General features: G+C 45.6%; 1 protein-coding gene across 1 annotated transcript in view; it reads left to right on the forward strand.

Moving 5' to 3' along the window:
• The window catches only part of myo1f (myosin IF), a 157365-nt gene that overhangs the window by 95843 nt on the left and 41803 nt on the right, over positions 1–19719 (forward strand). The window contains exons 8-13 of the mRNA XM_080213177.1: positions 1527–1661; positions 3909–4041; positions 6002–6198; positions 13182–13262; positions 14476–14562; positions 18689–18775. Of these exons, the coding sequence (XP_080069303.1) occupies positions 1527–1661; positions 3909–4041; positions 6002–6198; positions 13182–13262; positions 14476–14562; positions 18689–18775 (720 nt within the window). The remainder of the gene's footprint in view (positions 1–1526; positions 1662–3908; positions 4042–6001; positions 6199–13181; positions 13263–14475; positions 14563–18688; positions 18776–19719) is intronic.

Here is a 19719-nt window from a genome sequence, read left to right on the forward strand (position 1 = left end):
ATAGATTGTCCCAGCCCTTTCCACCAGCGGAGTCATTTGGTCCTTCCTCTACCACACTTCTCCCAGCCTCCCCCCTACCCTGCAGTGAGCTCCCCAGTGACAGGGCCATTTGAATTTCCATTGACCTGGGTGGGACTGGAGGATTCCTGCTAGCAGCTAATAGCTCGTCACCTCCGCCATGGGAAAACCCATGATGGTGGGGAGGCGGGGTGAGGTTTGGAAAATTCAGGCCCTTGAATTTATGACTGTGCTTGTATTGGGAAAAACTGAGCAGACTTAACAGGTAGCTTGAAAATGGAAGTTTGAAAGTTTTTGGTAAAGTCAATAACAGGGTAATCCTCAAACACAGGGTGGGGTGTGTGCCTGCGTGGAGTTTGCACGTTCTCCCTGTGTCTACATGGGTTTACTCCGGGTACTCTGGTTTCCTCCCACACTCCAAAGATGGGCTGATTAGATTGATTGGCTGTGCTAAATTGCCCCTTAGTGTCAGGGGGATTAGCAGAATAAATACGAGGATAAGGCCTGGATGGGATTGCAGTCAGTGCCGACTCGATGGGCCAAATGGCCTCCTTCTGCACCGTAGGGATTCTGTGATTCAATCCGGTTGCAGTATCTCCCACAGCTGAGCAGTCACCAGGCAGTCAGTCCGGTGCAGAGAGGCACTCTGCAGGTGAGGAAGCAGTAGCTACCGGGGGGGGGGCGGTGGAGCTTGGCCCCCAGCATTGGCAAGTCACAGGAATCAGGCTGGTCCAGCCAGGTTAGAACTGGGCCAGTGGATGCGCCAGTCCCACTCGCCCAGCCAGGACCCCATCCTATTCTTCAGAATGATCCAGGTGAATCTCCCCACTTTAACAGCCACCCCACTCTATCTGTAAAACACCTTACCTGTAAAGGAGTTGCATGTGACTCACAAACCGCACTTTGGCCAGCCCTGATTTGGGCCAAATGGTGGTGGAAGCCTCCACAGTTCAATGGTGTCATAAAGGTGATGCTAAAAATTTTTCTAATCAGGATGTGATAATGATTTTATGTCAGAATAGGTTGGGTTTCAGTACAATATTTCAAGTGTGAATTCAAGCACGTGACAGCACGAGCGACACTGCTACCTCACAGCACCAGAGACCCAGATTCAATTCCAGCTGTAGGTGACTGTGTGGAGTTTGCACGTTCTCCCCATGTCTCCCTGGGTTTCCTCTGGGTGCTCTGGTTTCCTCCCACAGAACAAAGATGTGCAGGTTAGGTTGATTGGCCATGCTAAAAATTGCCCCTTCGTGTCCTGAGATGTGTAGGTTAGAGGAATTAGTGGGTAAATATGTAGAGATATGTTGAAAGGGCTTTGGTGGTATGGTCAGTGCAGACTCGATGGGCTGAATGGTCTCATTCTGTGATGTAGGTTTTCTATGATAGTCTGTACAAAACTCAATGGGCCAAATGGCCTCTTCTGCACTAAAAGAATTCTGTGATTCTATGATCAGAAGTGTTGAAATCTGGAATATAGGCTCAGTAATATATTCACTTTTCCTCAGCTGCTTGAAGGGGCTTCGGCAGAGCAGATTGATAACCTTGGCATTGCCGACCCTACTTATTACTTCTACTTGAACCAGTCTGGCACCTACAAGGTGGATGGAACAGATGACAAAAAAGACTTCAAAGAAACAATGGTGAGTGCTGCTTTTATTTTAATTAATCAGTGCAAAACATCTCGCACAAAAGAAAACATGATTAAATTTTCTCCCACTTCCTCCCCTCCCCGCCTGAGCTTACAAATTTCAACACTACTGCAAAAAACCCTGGGTGATTCGACTGACTGATTTCATTCATGCCCCTCATCTGTGGGCCATGAGGGAGTGAATCCACGTGCTACATCACTGCGGTACAATGTTCTAGTGTGCCATACACTCCGCTAATTGTCACCCATTGGGAGTGGTCGTCATGCCAGTCAGCATCGGTGAGATGAGAACAGAGAAGTTAGGTGTAGACCCTTCTCCAGTTCTTTAAGCTTAACTCATTTCTTCCCCCCATGGCTGCAGACTGACCAGCTGTGTGTTTCCCTCAACTGCCTGAGTTCAGGTTTCTAGTATCCACAGGACTTTTCTTTCTTTCTCCACTGGAATTTAGGGTCTAGGAAGGAAGATAGGGACAGAAATTCAGCTATTCAAAACAGTTTTACATTTCAGGTATGAGGGCTACAACCTCATACCTGACATCCATTCTCACCACTTGCTGTTTTTCTCAGGATATGAATTGTGGCAGGTCACGTCCTGACACATATGAAATGACTTCGAACCTGCAATTTAAATCCTTGATAAAAATTCAAGTTCCCCTACCTATGGTATTTCCCTGGGGTGGGTAAATTCCTGAAGATTGTGGAACCCTGCCAGGAAAAATACTTTGTGAACCTTGGGGACAGCCTGCTGTAGAGTCAGGAGCTTTTTGGCAGTTCAGTTCAAAATGTCATACCAATGTCCTTTCCATGCCCCCTAATGCCCCCTATCTCCCTCTACCCTTTCCATTACCACTATGCCCCTTCCATATTCCTCAGGCATCCTCCATTCCCTTTGTTGCAATATCCATTTTGTCCAGAACCAACAAGCCAACACATCTGACAAATCCTTGAAATGCTCCTGAACCTGGCACCATAAGAAAAGAGACTTTGAAAATCTTATTTGAAAAAGATGCCCATCTTACAACTTCATAAAGGTGTCAACCAACCATGACCATTCATCGTATTAATGAATAAATCTTGACTCCCTTAACATCTCTTAATCTTGACCCAATAAACCATTAGGTATTGAAAAACCGTAGCAAAGAAGGAAAAATTTACTATAACCTCATAAGGCTGTCAATCAAATAAAACTAGCACTTCAAGCTGTATAAACTGACCACTGCTGAGCTGAGTCCATTTCATTATTCCTGGACTCAACCAATCATTCAGATGGCAAAACAAATGTCTGGCCATCTGTTCAAACTACTTCTATTGTTACAGAGGCAGCCTCATAACCATGTAGAGGACTGGACTGCCAGCAAACTGAGGCAGGCCTTTTAAATCTATCTGCCTTGACCACCCATACAGCTTTGTTGCTTCCTCAGACTTATCTATTTTATTTATTAGTCACAAGTAGGCTTACATTCACATGTCAATGAAGTTACTGTGAAAATCCCCTAGTCACCACACTCCAGTGCCTGTTCAGGTACACTAAGGGACAATTTAGCATGACCAATTCACCTAACCGGCACATCTTTAGACTGTGAGAAGAAAGCAAAGCACTCAGAGAAAACCCATGCAGACATGGGGGGTACATGCAAACTCCACACAGACAGCCGGGAATCGAACCCGGGTCCCTGGCACCATGAGGCAACAGTGCTAACCACTTGTCTAGGGGATGGCAGGATTGTAACTTAAAATAGAATTAATGGATGTTAAAATAACCTTTCCAGTGCCATTAATTTAAATAAAAAAGTTGCTCAGAACCAACTCTTAAAGACCCAAACCTTGCCTGCCCATGTCTCACAGTAACAAAAATATTTTGACAGGGTCAGGGTCACGGATTTTCTGGCCACGCTCATCCAAAGCTGGAAAATCCCGCCCGAGGTCAATGGACCTTTGCATGGTCCGTGTCCCATCCGCTAGGATTCCCGTGGCGGGCGGAACGAGAAAATTCCACCCATAGAGTTGGGAAGTGGCCCACTCACGGCTCCCCACAAGGAAGGGATGATCCAACCCAACGTTCCCTTTGTAAACTCATTAACTCACGCTGAAAATGCATGTGAGCGGCTTGAGATATTCATTCAGCCGCACATTTAAAGAAAGTCGCACCAAATTAGCCAGATGTTTTTAGATGTCAGTTGTGATCTAAGCTTTAATTTTAACATCTATCGAATCACTAATTTTCTTTCTTCCCCTTTAGGATGCCATGCAAGTGATCGGAATATCAGCAGAGGTTCAGATGATGGTACTTCAAATTGTTGCTGGAATTCTACATCTTGGAAACATAAATTTTGTTGAAGTGGGAAATTATGCTGAAGTGGAAAATGATGCTCGTGAGTAGCATTTATTTGGATGTGTATGTGTTTTGCAAGGGGAGTGATGGCTAGTCTCAATTATATTTACAGATATATTTGAATATATTTGCAATATATTAGTAATAAATAAACATATAGCCCAATTAGCCATTTGTACTTTGTGGAAAAGAAGAATCTGAATTTTGTTTGTGGAAAATTCACACTGAAACAAGGTGAACGATGTCAGTCAAGAAACTGCGGGTGGATTTAAAATGTGTAACATATAGATTTCCTGCAGGTATCTCTACTACAATGGGTGAGATTCTCTGGCTTCCCGGCTTCGTGTTTCTTACTCAGCAGAGGTGGCATGTTGTTCGCTAGCAGCGGGATTCCCTGTCCCCGCTCTCTCAGTGGGAATTCCCATTGATGTCACCCCATGAAGATGGGAAATCTGCAGGCAGGGGTGTGTTGCCAGCGGGACTGGAGGATCCCGCCGGTGTGAACAGCTGGAGAATTCCGGCCAATATGTGTCGGTTTTATTTAATTACATTTAAATTTTATTTATCACTACCAAATCCAGTCAAGGCTGGTAGTGGTAGACAAGCAACTAACAAGGAGGCCAATGAATGACATCATCCTTGACTCAAACAAAGCCTGGCAATTGGCTGACATACATGAAGCTGAAATGACTGCACAAATCTTCAGTTGATGATGCCAAGGGGATGCTTCTTGGAGCATTAAATTGGCTGCAGGACAGAGGCAGTATTGGTGGCGATGTGGCCTTCACCAACTCCTTGAATGGGGAGAAGGAAACCCTGCCATCCTAAAAAATCCTGGCCATAAACTTGGCACTACTGTTGCCTTTGCTGATGTCGATATGTTGGCCAAGATTCTTCAATCTCGTATGCCCTACCACCGCTGCCAATGAGAACGGAGAATTGGCACTCAGCCAAATCTCCATTCACTGCAGCGGGACTGGAGAATCCCAACCACAGGCAAGGTCAGAAAATTATGGACAGTCGCTCACATAGAAGCCCTAATTTTAAATTGGAGAGGGAATCAGATGAGCAGGAGCACAGGGCAAAAATGATTGTTTCTTTTTCTGCCTATTTGTGTTCATCATCACCTAACGAGTGATGGATACCTGAAAATCAGGAGGGTTGAGGAGCAAAAACTCTGGAATAATTCAAGAAGAAATGCTGTGATGGAAAGACATAGTTTTCTGTGTAAAGGAGAACTAATTGAACACACTGTTCCCTTTGACTTACCTTTGGCTGGTCAGTTGCACTTTATCATTCTCAAATGACCCAGAAGAACTATTGTTTGTTGGTGTCTAATGAATACATTATAAACAATTGCTGAAGACTAGTTTTGGGAATTGGAGAAGGAAGAGAAATAATCCAGAATCAGATCTATTTGACAATGGGAGGCAATGGCCTAGTGGTATTATCGCTGGGCTATTAATCCAGAAACCCAGCTAATGTTCTTGGTTCGAATCCCACCATGGCAGATGGCGGAATTAAGAATCTACTAATGATCATGAAACTGTTGTCGATTATCGGAATAGCCATCTGGTTCACTATTGTCCTTCAGGGAAGGAAATCTGCTGTCTTTACCTGGCCTGGCCTACACATGACTTCAGAGCCACAGCAATGTGGTTGCTTCTCAATTGCCCTCGGGCAACTAGGAATGGAACAATAAATGCTGGATCAGCCAGTGCCACCCACGTTCAATGAATGAATAACAAAAAAAAGTAGCATAACAAGCATTCCTGCCCCAAGTTATCTCCTTGCCCAGAAACTCCACTTCATGGAGCGGTTTTGTAAGTGACATGGTTTAAACAACAGATTATCTTCCAGCTTTATCCATCAGGAAGCAATTGCCATTCCTTAGACATTGCTCAACAATGTTTTTTTTAAATATTAATAATTGGCTTGTTGCAAGCACAGAAATGAGGACAACACCGTGAATAATTGATATACTTTTGTTTTTCATGAAGACTTGGCCTTTCCTGCGTTCCTGCTAGGAATTGATCAGATGAAGTTGAGGGAAAAAGTGACGAGCAGAAAAATGGACAGCAAATGGGGAGGCAAGACAGAATCCATCAATATGACCCTAAACGTACAGCAGGCAGGATACACCCGCGATGCACTGGCAAAAGCACTATACGCACGAGTATTTGATTATTTAGTAGATGTAAGTATTTCTCAAATATCAAGTTAATTTGAATGTGGACGGTGCTGACCAGTTGTCCATCCTATATAACTCTGAATAAGGAAAGTGATGAATTGAATGCCCTTCAATAGGATATAAGTCCATCCCTATGCATGTATAAGATAATGAAAGGGATGGATAGGGTAGAGGTAGAGAGATTCTTCCCGCTCAGAAAGGATAGCAGGATTAGAGGGCACAGCCTCAAGATAAGGGGGGGGAGCAGTTTAGAACGGAGTTGAGGAGGAATTTCTTCACTCAAAGGGTGGTGAATCTCTGGAATTCTTTGCCCGTTGAAGTGGTGGAGGCTATCTCGCTAAATATATTTAAGTCACGGGTGGAGGTTTTTGACAGACAAGGGAATTAAGGGTTATGGGGAGAAAACGGGAAAGTGGAACTGATCCACTTCAGATCAGCCATGATCTTATTGAATGGCGGGGCAGGCTCAAAGGGCTAGTTGGCCTACTCCTGCTCCTATTTCTTATGTTATGCTCTTACGTTCTCATTGATAAGCAGCCTGACTTTGCCTGACTTGGGTTACTTAATCACAACCATCATGTGGCGATGCCAGCATTGGACTGGAGTGGGCATTGTAAGAAGTCTCACAACACCAGGTTAATCTGGTATGATTGTGGACAAGTCCCCAGGACCGGATGGAATGCATCCGAGGGTTCTGAAAGAAATGGCGGAGGTTATAGTGGATGCCTTGGTGGTTATTTTCCAGACGTCGCTGAATTCCGGGGAAGTGCCGGAAGATTGGAAAACGGCTAATGTTACGCCGTTGTTTAAGAAGGGTGCCAGGCAAAAGGCGGGGAATTATAGGCCGGTTAGTTTAACGTCTGTGGTAGGTAAAATGTTAGAATCAGTCATTAAGGAGGAAATTGCGAGGCATCTTGAAGGGAATTGCTTGATAGGGCAGATGCAACACGGTTTCATTAAAGGGAAGTCGTGTCTGACAAATTTACTGGAGTTCTATGAGGATGTGTCTAGGGCGGTGGATAGAGGAGAGCCGGTGGATGTGGTCTTTCTGGATTTTCAGAAGGCGTTTGATAAGGTACCTCACAAGAGGTTACTGCAGAAGGTCAGAGGACATGGAGTTGGGGGTAGGGTGTTAGCGTGGATAGAGGATTGGTTGTCAAATAGGAGGCAGAGAGTGGGGGTCAATGGGTGCTATTTGGATTGGCGGTTGGTGACTAGTGGGGTGCCCCAGGGGTCGGTGCTGGGGCCTCAGCTATTTACCATTTATATAGATGATCTGGAGGAGGGAACCGAGTGTAGGGTGTCGAAATTTGCTGATGACACCAAGATTGGGGGAAAGGCAAATTGTGCGGAGGGTGTGGAGAGTCTGCAGAAGGATCTAGATAGGCTGGGCGAATGGGCCAGGAAATGGCAAATGGAATTTAATGTTGGCAAGTGTGAGGTGGTCCACTTTGGTAGGAAGAATGGTAGGAAGGACTATTACTTACGTGGCGAAAAACTGCAGCAGGCGACGGTGCAGAGGGACCTCGGGGTCCTTGTGCATGAGTCGCAAAAACCCAGCCTGCAGGTGCAGCAGGTGGTCAGGAAGGCGAATGGGATGCTGGCCTTCATAGCGAGGGGGATTGAATATAAAAGTAGGGAGGTCTTGCTGCAGCTGTATAGGGCATTGGTGAGGCCGCAGCTGGAGTACTGTGTGCAGTTTTGGGCGCCGCACCTGCGCAAGGATATTTTGGCCTTGGAGGGAGTGCAGAGGAGGTTTACTAGGCTGATACCGGAGTTGAGGGGATTGAGCTATGAGGAGAGGCTGAATAAACTAGGCTTGTACTCGTTAGAGTTTAGAAGAATGAGGGGAGATCTCATTGAGACGTATAAGATGATGAATGGGATGGATAGGATAGAGGTGGAGAGACTCTTCCCGCTCAAAAAAGACAGTAGGACTAGGGGGCACAGCCTCAAGATAAAGGGGGGGCGGTTTAGAACGGAGTTGAGGAGGAACTTCTTCACTCAAAGGGTGGTGAATCTCTGGAATTCTCTGCCCGTTGAAGTGGTGGAGGCTGCCTCACTAAATATTTTTAAGAAGCGGGTTGATGGGTTTTTGATAAGAGAGGGGATTAAGGGTTATGGGGAGAGGGCGGGAAAGTGGAACTGAGCCACGACAGATCAGCCATGATCTTATTGAATGGCGGGGCAGGCTCGAAGGGCCAGATGGCCTACTCCTGCTCCTATTTCTTATGTTCTTATGTTCTTATCACGAGCTTTCGGAATGCTGCTCCACCTGGTGATACCAAATAAACCTGTTGGAGCACCTGGAGGAAACCAGACATGGGGAGAACGTGCAAACTCCACACACAGAGTGACCCAAGCTGGGAATCGAACCCAGGTCTCTGGTGTTGTGAGGCAGCAGTGCTAACCACCGTGCCACCCTCACATAAGAAACTAAAATAATTAGCACATCAGTTAATGGCAGTTGTTCTATATATTTTCCCAACCTGAGTGAACAAAAATTGATTGACCTCAGATTGAACATTTCAATTGACCAAGCAACCACATCGTGCTGGGAGAGCCAATTCCAAATTCCCACCACCGTCTGAGTGAAAGATTGCCCTTTGATAAGAGTCCTGAATGAATTAAACCTCATTTTAAAATGACACACCCTCCTTGTGGAATCCTCTGATGAGGCAATGGGTTTCTCTGTACTCATTCTGTTTTTCATTGTTTTCAATACTTAGACTGCATCACCCCTCAATTTTCTAAACTAATGGAATGCAAGTCAATTTTTTGCAGCCAGTATCACAATCACAGAATACTATAGTGCAGAAGAGGCCCTTTGGCCCATCGAGTCTGCATTGACACTTAAAAGGCCCTGACCTGCCCACCTAATCCCACTTGCCAGCACTTGGCCCATAGCCTTGAATTTTATGGCGTGCCAAGTACTCATCTAGGTACTTTTTAAAGATGTAAGGCATCCCACCTCCACCACCCTCACAGGCAGCGCATTCTAAATCATCGCCACCCTTTTGGTAAATAGGTTTTTCCTCAAATCCCCCTTAAATTTCTCCCACCCCTCACTATTAACTTGTGTCCTTTCGTAACTGACCCTTCAACTAAGGGGAACAGCTGCTCCCTATCTACCCTGTCCATGCCCCTCATAATCTTGAACACCTAAATCAGGTTGCCCACTCAGTCTTCTCTGCCCCAACGAAAACAATCCAAGCCTATCCAACCTCTCTTCATAACTTAAATGTTCCATCCCAGGCAACATGCTGGTAAATCTCCTCTGCACCCCCTCCAGTGTGTTCACATCCTTCCTATAATGTGGCGACCAGAACTACACACAGTATTCTAGCTGTGGCCTTGCCAAAGTTCTGTACAACTCCATCATGACCTCTCTGCTTTTGTAATCCAAACCCCGATTAATAAAGGCAAGCGTGCCGTATGCCTTTTACACCACCCTATTAATCTGCCAGTCCTTGTAATTTAATTCTGTAAGCTTTTGGAAATTCTCGGACATCTGCGGTCTACTCTTTCCGAAGCCAGTTTAGCTTTCCAAAGGTTCGGCGTCCAAATCCGAACACTGTCCTCCAAATTGGCTCTGAGCAAAGCTCTGAACAATGGAAAAGTTACTTCCTCGCTTTTAATTCCAAGCCCCTTAGGACAAAGGCCAACGTAGCGTTAGATTTTCTAATTATTTGCTATAGCTGTTCAGTAGTGATTTGACCAGATGAAGTTGAGAGAAAAAGTGACCAGCAAAAAAAAAATCCCTTTACCATTTCATAGCCCTTTGTCTCATATAATTCAAAAGTTATCTCACTTTAATAAGAACATAAGAAGTAGATGCAGGAGTAGGCCATCTAGCCCTTTGAGCCTGCCCCGTCATTCCATAAGATCATGGCTGATCTGAAGTGGCTCAGTTCCACTTTCCCGCTTTCTCCCCATAACCCTTAATTCCCTTGCCTACCAAAAACCTATCTACCCATGTCTTAAATATATTTAGCGAGGTAGCCTCCACCACTTCAACGGGCAGAGAATTCCAGAGATTCACCACCCTTTGAGTGAAGAAGTTCCTCCTCAATTCCATTCTAAACTGCAGCCCCCTTATCTTGAGGCTGTGCCCCCTAGTCCTGCTGTCCTTTCTGAGCGGGAAGAATCTCTCTACCTCTACCCTATCCATCCCCTTCATTATCTTATACATCTCTATAAGATCCCCCCTCATCCTTCTAAACTCCAACAAGTACAGACCCAGTCTATTCAGCCTCTCTTCATAGTCCAACCCCCTCATCTCCAGTATCAGCCTAGTGAACCTCCTCTGCACTCCCTCCAAGGCCAAAATATCCTTGCACAAGTGCGGCGACCAAAACTGCACACAGTACTCCAGCTGCGGCCTCACCAGTGCCCTGTACAGTTGCAGCAAGACCTCCCTGCTTTTATATTCTATCCCCCTCGCTATAAAGGCCAGCATCCCATTCGCCTTCTTGATCACCTGCTGCACCTGCAGACTAGGTTTTTGCGACTCATGCACAAGGACCCCCAGGTCCCTCTGCACCGTAGCATGCTGCAGCTTTTTGCCCTGTAAATAGTAATCCTTCCTACTATTATTCCTGCCAAAGTGGATAACCTCACACTTGCTAACATTGTACTCCTTGTCTTTCTTGGGTCTAAAGTGGATGACCTTTCCCACATTGGACTGCACCTGGTATAATATTTCTCACTCAGCCAATCCGTTTATGCCACTTTATAATTTTCTGATTCAATTCACAAGACTGACTGCCTCCCAAGCATTTGCTTTGCATTGAATATCTAGCGGGAAGAATCCAGAGCTAAGAATTTATGCAGCCTACTCTTTGCCACAGGGCTTCCACCTGCTCATCTGCCTTGGCTCTGGGGGCACTGGGGCTAGCACTGCTGCCTTACAGTGCCAGGGACCCATTCCACTGCCTCTCCCGCCATGGAATCGGAGCCGGTGAGGGACAGATACTGAAAATATCCATTGGCCTTGGGTGGAAATTTCTGGTCCCGCTCGAGCGAGGCTATAAAATCCTGCCCCTGGGTCCAATTCCTGCGTTAGGTGACACTGTGAAGTCTGCACATTCTCTGTATGTTTGCATACAGGGTTTTCTCTGGGTGCTCTGGTTTCCTCTCCCAGTCCAAAGATGTGCAGGTTAGGTGGATTGGCCATGCTAAATTGTCCCTTAGTGCACAAGATGTGTAAGTCAGGTGGATTAACGGGATTAATATGTGGGGTTATGAGGATAGGGTCTGGTTAAGAAGCTCTTTTGCAGTCACAATGGGCTGAATGGCCTCCTTCTGTGCCGCAGGGATTCTATAATCTTCAGTGAAGTGTATAATAGGTTCAGTTGCCAATACTGTTCATGATGCTTCTGGAGTACCTGGTCTGGCTAATAGAGTGGCAGGTCTCAATTTCTGTCCTCACCCAGTCCACAAATGGCCTCTTCCTCCCCAAATAGCAGTCAATTCCCAATGTGAGATTTTAATGTCCATTGTATGGCCAATGCAGCTGAATGATGGAGGCGGACGCACCATTGACCATACTTTACATGGAATTGGTGGGATTTCCAGGCAACTTGGCATCGTGCCAACTCTCCTCCCAACATCTAATAATTTTAACTCCTTATTTCGCAACCTCATTGGATGTATTGATGAAGGGCTAAGTGGATGAGAGACGTGCCCACCATCCCCCCCCTCTGGAATTTAGCAAACCAGCCAGAAAGAGATAGAAATCTACCAGAAATTGCATGGTTCTGCCCAGAGTTTCTTTCCACCACCTAAATTATGCTAATTATGTGCCCAAAGCTTAAATTCATAGAATCGTAGAATCCCTACAGTGCAGGAGGAGGCCATTCAGCCCATTGAGTCTGCACCAATCACAATCCCACCCTGGCCCTATCCCCGCAACACCACATATTTACTCCTCAAATCACCCTGACACTAGGGTCAATTTAGCATGGCCAATCAACTTAACCCATACATCTTTGGACTGTGGGAGGAAACTGGAGCACCCAGAGGAAACCCACGCAGACATGGGGAGAACGTGCATACTCCACACAGACCCAAGGCTGGAATTGAACCTGGGTCCTTGGCGCTGCGAGGCAGCAGTGCTAACCATTGTGCCACTATACTGCCCAAATTCTGTGGCTTTGTTTTCTATTTGGTTATGTACAGGGCAGTGTCTGGAAGATATTACAGATGTAAAATCATAAGAACTGGGAACAGAAGTAGGCCATCTAGCCCCTCGAGCCTGCACTGCCATTCAATAAGATCATGGCTGATCTTTTCATGGACTCAGCTCCACTTACCAGCCTGCGTATCATAACCCTTAATCCCTTTACTGTTCAAAAATGTATCTATCCTTGCCTAAAAACATTCAGTGAGGTCGCCTCAACTGCTTCACTGGGCAAGGAGTTCCACAGATTCACAACCCTTTGTGTGAAGAAGTTCCCCCTCAACTCAGTCCTAAATCTGCTCCCCCTTAGTTTGAGGCCATGCCCCCAGGTTCTAGTTTCACCCGCCAATGGAAGCAGCTTCCCTGCCTCTACCTTATCTATTCTCTTCATAGTCTTATATGTTTCTATAAGGTCTCCCCTGATTCTTCAGAATTCCAATGACTAAAGCCCCAGCCTACTCAGTCTCTCCTCATAAGCCAACCCTCTTATCTCCAGAATCAACCTACCGAATCTCCTCTGCATCCGCTCCAGGGCTAGTATATCCTTTCTCAAGTAAGCAGACCAAAACTGTACACAATATGGCGAGATTCAATGGAAAGTTCTTTGTGGCTGCATGATTTTTAGTCACAAATTTTGATCTAACTGACAGGATTACTTGCCAGTGCTGGAAAAGGCTTTCTAAACTGCAATACCAAATGAAGGTTCACTTAACGTGTTCGATTAAAACATCTAATAATTTTAACTCCTTATTTCGCAACCTCAAAACATCCTTATTTGTTGCACCTTTGTTTCGTTCCTTGTGTTTAGGCTGTCAACAAGGCTATGCAGAAGCCCAATGAGGAATACAGTATTGGGGTGCTGGATATTTATGGCTTTGAGATTTTTCGGGTAACGTATAAAAATCGACTCATCTCTGAATTGCACGAAGGAGGTGGGGTGGATTTCAGAACAGAATTTTGCAAAGATGAATGAAATTGGAGAAGTAATTGTAGTTCGCAAAGATGGGGCAGAATTCAAGGTTCTTCAGCTCTGGAAATTAACTTTAAATGAAAAGTCTTGCAAAGCAGCAACAGCTGCCATGTGAAAATCCAGTGTTACTTTCATGCAAATGCAGTTGTTGCATTTGATGCTTTGCAGCTTATAAGCATCAATGTAATTTAAGTTGGAGGTTCATCTTTAATCCTGTCCACCCAACAGAAATCAGATGGGAGGGCAGTAGGATCTTCACGGCAAGATCTTAGGCTGGAATTTTACCAGCAGACCTGCCCTGAATCCGGGGCCGGTGACTCTCGGAGAACAGCATTCTCTGTTGGCCTCAGGTGGGATTGTACGAACCTAGGGCAAACGTGCCAGTAAAATTCTGCTGTTAGAGTCTTCTTGCAAGTTCCAACTTTAACCTGTTCTTCTAAGCAGGCAAGAAAAGAACTTGAAACAGCAGAAAATGCTGGAAAAACTCAGCAGGTCTGGCAGCACCTATGGAGAGAAAATAAAGTCAACGTTTCAGGGTTGGCACTGTTCCCTTTCTACAGATGCTGTCAGACCTGCTGAGTTTCTCCAGCATTTTCTGTTTCTGTTTCAGAATCCAGCATCGGCAATATTTTGCCCTTATCAAGAAAGTAACTCATTAGAAACCAGGAGAGATCTTCTTTAAATTTATAGACTGAGTTTCTGTCACACCATCAAAGACAGGCTGATAACATACACAGAGACTTGCACAGTGAGCCCCATCCCACCTGACTCACCTGTGGCCTGAGGTCCCTTGGGAACCCTGGGCCTCCAGTGGGTGCATTGCCAGAAGATGCCACGACTCCCATGTTGGCACTGGCTGCGATGAGGGTCTCTCGTGGCGGGGGGGGGGGGCATGGCTGGATTTCCATTTCTATGATCCTTGGTCCCAAGGAAGGCCATTAAGTGCCTGACTGGCACCTAATTTAATGGGCTGTCCCCAAAAGAGGTTCTCCAGCCAGTGAGCAAGACCCCCGTCACCTGACTAAATGCGTTTCTAGGTGGTTTTGTTATAGCAACAAGTTGTTTCCATTTGAATCAAAACCAAGATGATATCGTGCTAATGCTATGCAATATGTTTCCTTCTCCCTCACAGAAAAATGGGTTTGAACAGTTCTGCATTAATTTTGTAAATGAGAAGCTTCAGCAGATTTTCATTGAGTTAACTCTCAAAGCTGAACAGGTAAGAGCATTTAAATCCTGCTTTGAACACCAGGAAAGGCTTTGTAGCAAGTCTTTATTAACAACTCATAACCACGTACATATATAAAGTGGAGGGTACAGGTACAGATCTGGACCTGTCCTTGGTCTGAACTCATCTCTGTCCATCTCTAGGTTCTGGCTCATGTGCCTTCTTACATCACTGGGTGGAAACTTAAAATGGCAGTGCCAGGATCAGATTGAAAACTGATGTGTCTCTTTCCAGAGAGATCTTATGACACTTTGCTAAAAAAAGCCCAGGGGACAGGTTTCACGCTGCCATTTTGAGGACAGGGCCTAATACGCCAGTAAAGCTGGCTGCAGAATAAGAAATAACATCTCCCCCTCCCCACCCATCACATCCCCCCCACCTCCCCTGCGATGAACACCGAAATCCCCCCACCCCTCCACCCCCCCCCCCCCACAATCAAAGTCAGCATGTCCCCCAATCGTCCCTGCCACATCCACCCCCCCCCCCACCCCACCCATAGCGATCAACACTGGACTCCCCCCATAGGATCAAAGCCAGTACTTGCTCCCCCGCCCCTGATCAAAGCTGGCATTCGATCCCCATGATCAACGCCAGCATCACCCTCTCTCTCTACACAATCTCACCCCACCCCCCACAACAGTCATTGCCATCATCTTCCTCTCTCCCTCCACCCTGCTTCACATTCAAGTCCTCTAGCTCCACCTAGGGTCCACATGGTGTCAGCCTGTGTCAGGAGCAGTGCTCAGCCATGTCCCTCTCCCCTGTAGGCTATACTCACCTTTTTGTGGTGTCACATCGGTCAGGTTTGAACATGCGGCTCGGAGGTGGGGGAATATACGACTGGGGGTGGGGGGGACCTAATTTAATGCATTTAAGTTAGGTTATTGCTCTTTGAGGTTATGAACCTCACCACATCACCAGCAAGCAGTGGGGGAAAAAAAATCACAGAACGCAATCTCTCTGAGAGTGAACGTGGGCTGCAAATCGCCCCCACTGTGTGGGTGGTACTGCACTCAATGCCACAGAAATTCTGTATGTACCACATCTTTATACTACAAAAATCGGAAACAATACCAGTCCTACCAGTCAGTGTCAGTTTAACAGTAAATATTAACTGAGCTTCCATAGCTTTTTAGTATAGCTGGAACTCCCTGGCTTCACACGCCCATCACCGCAGCCAGCTTGACAGAGAATTAGATGCTCAGCCAAATCGCCTTTCACTGCAGCGGGACTGGAGAATCCCAGCTGCAGGTGAAGTCAGAGAATTCCAGCCTATTTTTCCTGATTGACTCAATCTTTTCACATATTTTCAAGGCAAGTGAATGAGGAGGAAGAAGGGAAGGCAGGAAACACCTATCTGAATTGGACAGGAGTTTCAGGCAAAAGTTGAAATGAGGCGGCGACTGTTCTGTGTATCATTTTCCAATATATTTTCTGTCAATGGTCCTGATGGTTACTGAATATCCATTAGTGATTAACTAAACAGCCAAGTGTGAATGTTAGTTCTTTGAAAGAGCACATTGATTCGTTCATGGGTGTTTCTTTTCTCTCTACTGGTATATAGATCCATATTATCCTTGTGCTGTTTGATTTATTTGTTCCCTCAGCACTATTACGGTTATCAATAAGCTCCCCAATGGCAATTTTCCTATCTTGTGAGCTCCATAAGATGAAAGGAGGCCTAAAGAAGGAAGATCGAGCAAGTCAGGCTGTGCAAGAACTGTTCTAGTATCTAAAAACCTGCCTCTGGAAATGAATGCACAGCACAGTGTAATGGTTAGCACTGCTGCCTCACAGCGCCAGGGATCCAGGTTCAATTCCGGGCTCGGGTCACTGTCTGTGTGGAGTTTGCACATTTTCCCCATATCTGCGTGGGTTTCCTCCAGGTGCTCCAGTTTCCTCCCACAGTCCAAAGATGTGCAGGTTAGGTGGATTGGCCATGCTAAATTGCCCCTAAATGTCCCAAGATGCCTAGGCTAGGGGGATTCACAGGGTAAATATGTGGGGTTATACAGATGGAGCCTGAGTAATGTGCTGTTTCAGAGAATCGATGCAGGTCAATGGGCCGAATGGCCTCCTTCTGCACTGTAGGGATTCTATGGTTCCATGGAAGTTCAGTTCTATGAGGAAGAGGGCAGGACGGCTGGGGAAGGGATCATTCCTGTGCCTGAACCTAATGTGGTTTTAAATGGTTGGCCAAAGTGTGGGTAGGGTGCAAGCTTGCCATCCAAGTAAGGGAATAGGTGACCCTACGGAGATCAGTAGTTGCCCCCACAGCCCCCCGCCCTCCCTCCATAAGAGATGGAAACTGCTAATGTAGGAGAGAAGAGGATGCCACCAGATGGGAGCATCAGCTGAGGAGATAATAACAAAAGTGAATTTATATTGGTCACAGTTGCTAATGCTAGTTCAGAAGAGGAAATCCCTCCACAGGGCAGCTTATGGCCATGTCTGTGGCCATCTCACGAATGCAGCCAGGGGGTTAGGGGAAGAGTTAAAAATTAATTTGGACTGCTGGCCCCTGGTCTATCACTGGGAGGCCATCTCACTGTCTCGGCTGGGATTCAGCACAGTTGGAGGGAGCGGCCACTAATGAGTGAAAATTTGCAGTTGGCATCTCTCCAATGCCCTTCGTCAACCACTTGAGAATGGGTAGCCTTCATCACCCCTCACTGCCTCTCAGCCGTCCATTTTTAAAATAGCCGGGAGGCAGGGATACGCCAGCTAACCAGTAGCCACTCTCTGAAGCTAATCTATCAGCCATCCCACCTCTGGTCCTACTTGTGACACCAATCACAAACCTGCCAATGGAGCTCAATGTGAGAAGGTGTGAGGCCATCTGCTTTGGATCTGGATACTTACAGGCATCTAAATCTGCAGCTTTAGCTCTGCACCACTCTGATCATTAGCCAACTTTGCGAAGATCACACTTTTCATGCAAGTGCAAAATCTTTTTCCTTCGGTTTGTAAACTGTTTCCTTGTCAGAAAATTGAGTCTGATACATTGTACTATGAGAGGCAGAGAAACATTTTTCACAATCTGATACAGATGGCTTTCAAAAAATCTTGGTGTCAATTTTTTTATGGATGGGTATCTTTTAGTCTGATCTGCAGTTTGGAGATTGTGATATTGCTAAATGATGAAGAAATAACAAGATTTCAGCTTTATTTTGGTACTTGCTTTCTATGTAGAGTAAATGCTACTTGTGAAATCCTGAAACCTTTCACTACATCAAAGGGAGTACAAATGCAAGTTGTTGTTATAAATCGCAGTAGGCTGAGAGTGACTATATTGCACCAGTGTGCCATGGTGCCCTCTTGCAAATGGTGTGGCAAAAAATTACACTGAGCACAAATCTTGAGGATTCAGGGTATCATCCCAACCTGCTGTTGGGTTTACTGGATCTCAGTAACGTTTTATTCAAATACATTAAGGATCATGAACAAAGCCCAGTCCATTGTGCAAACCAGCCTCCCCTCCATTGACTCTGTCTGTACTTCCTGCTGCCTCAGAAAAGCAGCCAGTATAATCAAGGACCACCTACACTTCGGATGTTCTCTCTTCCACCTTCTTCTGCTCGGAAAAAGGTGCAAAAGTTTGAGGTCACATACCAACCGACTCAAGAACAGCTTCTTCCCTGCTGCCATCAGACTTTGAATGGACCTGCCTTATTTTAAGTTGGGTGCAGCAAGAAATTTCACAACACCAGATTAAAGTCCAACAGGTTCATTTGGAATCACGAGCTTTTGGAGCGCTGCCTGATGAAGGAGCTGCACTCCGAAAGCTTGTGATTCCAAATAAACCTGTTGGACTTTATCCAGGTGCTGTGAGACTTCTTACTGTGCCCACCCAGCCCAGCACCAGCATCTCCAGATCATTTATTAAGCTATGACTGTAACACTATATTCTGCATTCTCTCCTTCCCTTCTCTTTGTACAGCATGCTTTGTATAGCACGCAAGAAGCAATACTTTTCATGGTATGCTAATTCATGTGACAATAATAAATCAAATCAGATGTTTTGAAGAGAGGCAACTTAAGTCTGTGTTCTGGAGAGGCGTCATACAACTTTATAATGAATAGCGCTGTTCACAACATTTTTCTTTCCTTCCAACAGGAAGAATATGTACAAGAGGGGATTAAATGGACCCCCATTGAATATTTCAACAACAAGGTTGTCTGCGATCTGATAGAAAACAAAGTTGTAAGTGATTCTTCCATCGATTTTATACCAAGTGAAACATCTGCCAGCATCTCACAGCTGAGATGTGTTCAGAACTATACATTGAACATCTGCCTTATAATTCATTATCAAATATTTGCTATCCATAAGATGTGTTCTGATGTGGCCAGGAATATCACAGGGTTAGACCTGGCTGCCCAAATGAAAATGCTATTGTTTTTATTTTGAAAACTGGTAATATGATTCTGCAGTATTGTATTATAATGGGCAGTATGGTGGCACAGCGGTTAGCACTGCTGCCTCACAGCGCCAGGGTCCTAGGTTCAATTCTGGCCTCGGGTGACTTTGTGGATTGAACATTCTCCTCATGTCTGTGTTTTCTGTGGGTGTTCTGGTTTCCTCTCATACTCCAAAGATGTGCAAGTTAGGTTGATTGGCCATGCTAAATTGCCCCTTAGTGTCCCAAGATGTGTCAGTTTGGGGGATTAATAGGGTAAATACTTGGGGTTACGGGGAACAGGTCTGGGTGGGATTTCCCTTTATGTCAGGGGGCTAATGTGAGGTTACAAGGATAGGGACTGGGTGTGATTATTGTCGGTGCAGACTCGATGGGCCAAATGGCCTCCTTCTGCACTGTAGGGATTCTATGAAATGGTGAGAGCCAAGGAGTCCCAAATGTATGCAGATGACCCAATGTTTAAACTCTGGTAAGCACTGGTAAGTCCAAAGATGTGCGGGTTAGGTTGATTTGCCATGTTAAATTGCCTCTTAGCAGGGTAAATATGTGGGGTTACAGGGATAGGGCCTTGGTGGGATTGTGGTCAGTGCAGACTCAATGGGCCAAAAGGCTTCCTTCAGCACTGTAGGGGTTCTACGAATACAATTCATAAATCAAATCATTTCACACTTCATATCTGCTTGTCAATTAAATATGGCTATTTTTGGATATGTTTAATGGAACATAT

This window comes from Carcharhinus amblyrhynchos, chromosome 26 (genome assembly GCF_965287045.1).
Source record: "Carcharhinus amblyrhynchos chromosome 26, sCarAmb.v2.hapA, whole genome shotgun sequence".
NCBI lineage: Eukaryota > Metazoa > Chordata > Chondrichthyes > Carcharhiniformes > Carcharhinidae > Carcharhinus > Carcharhinus amblyrhynchos.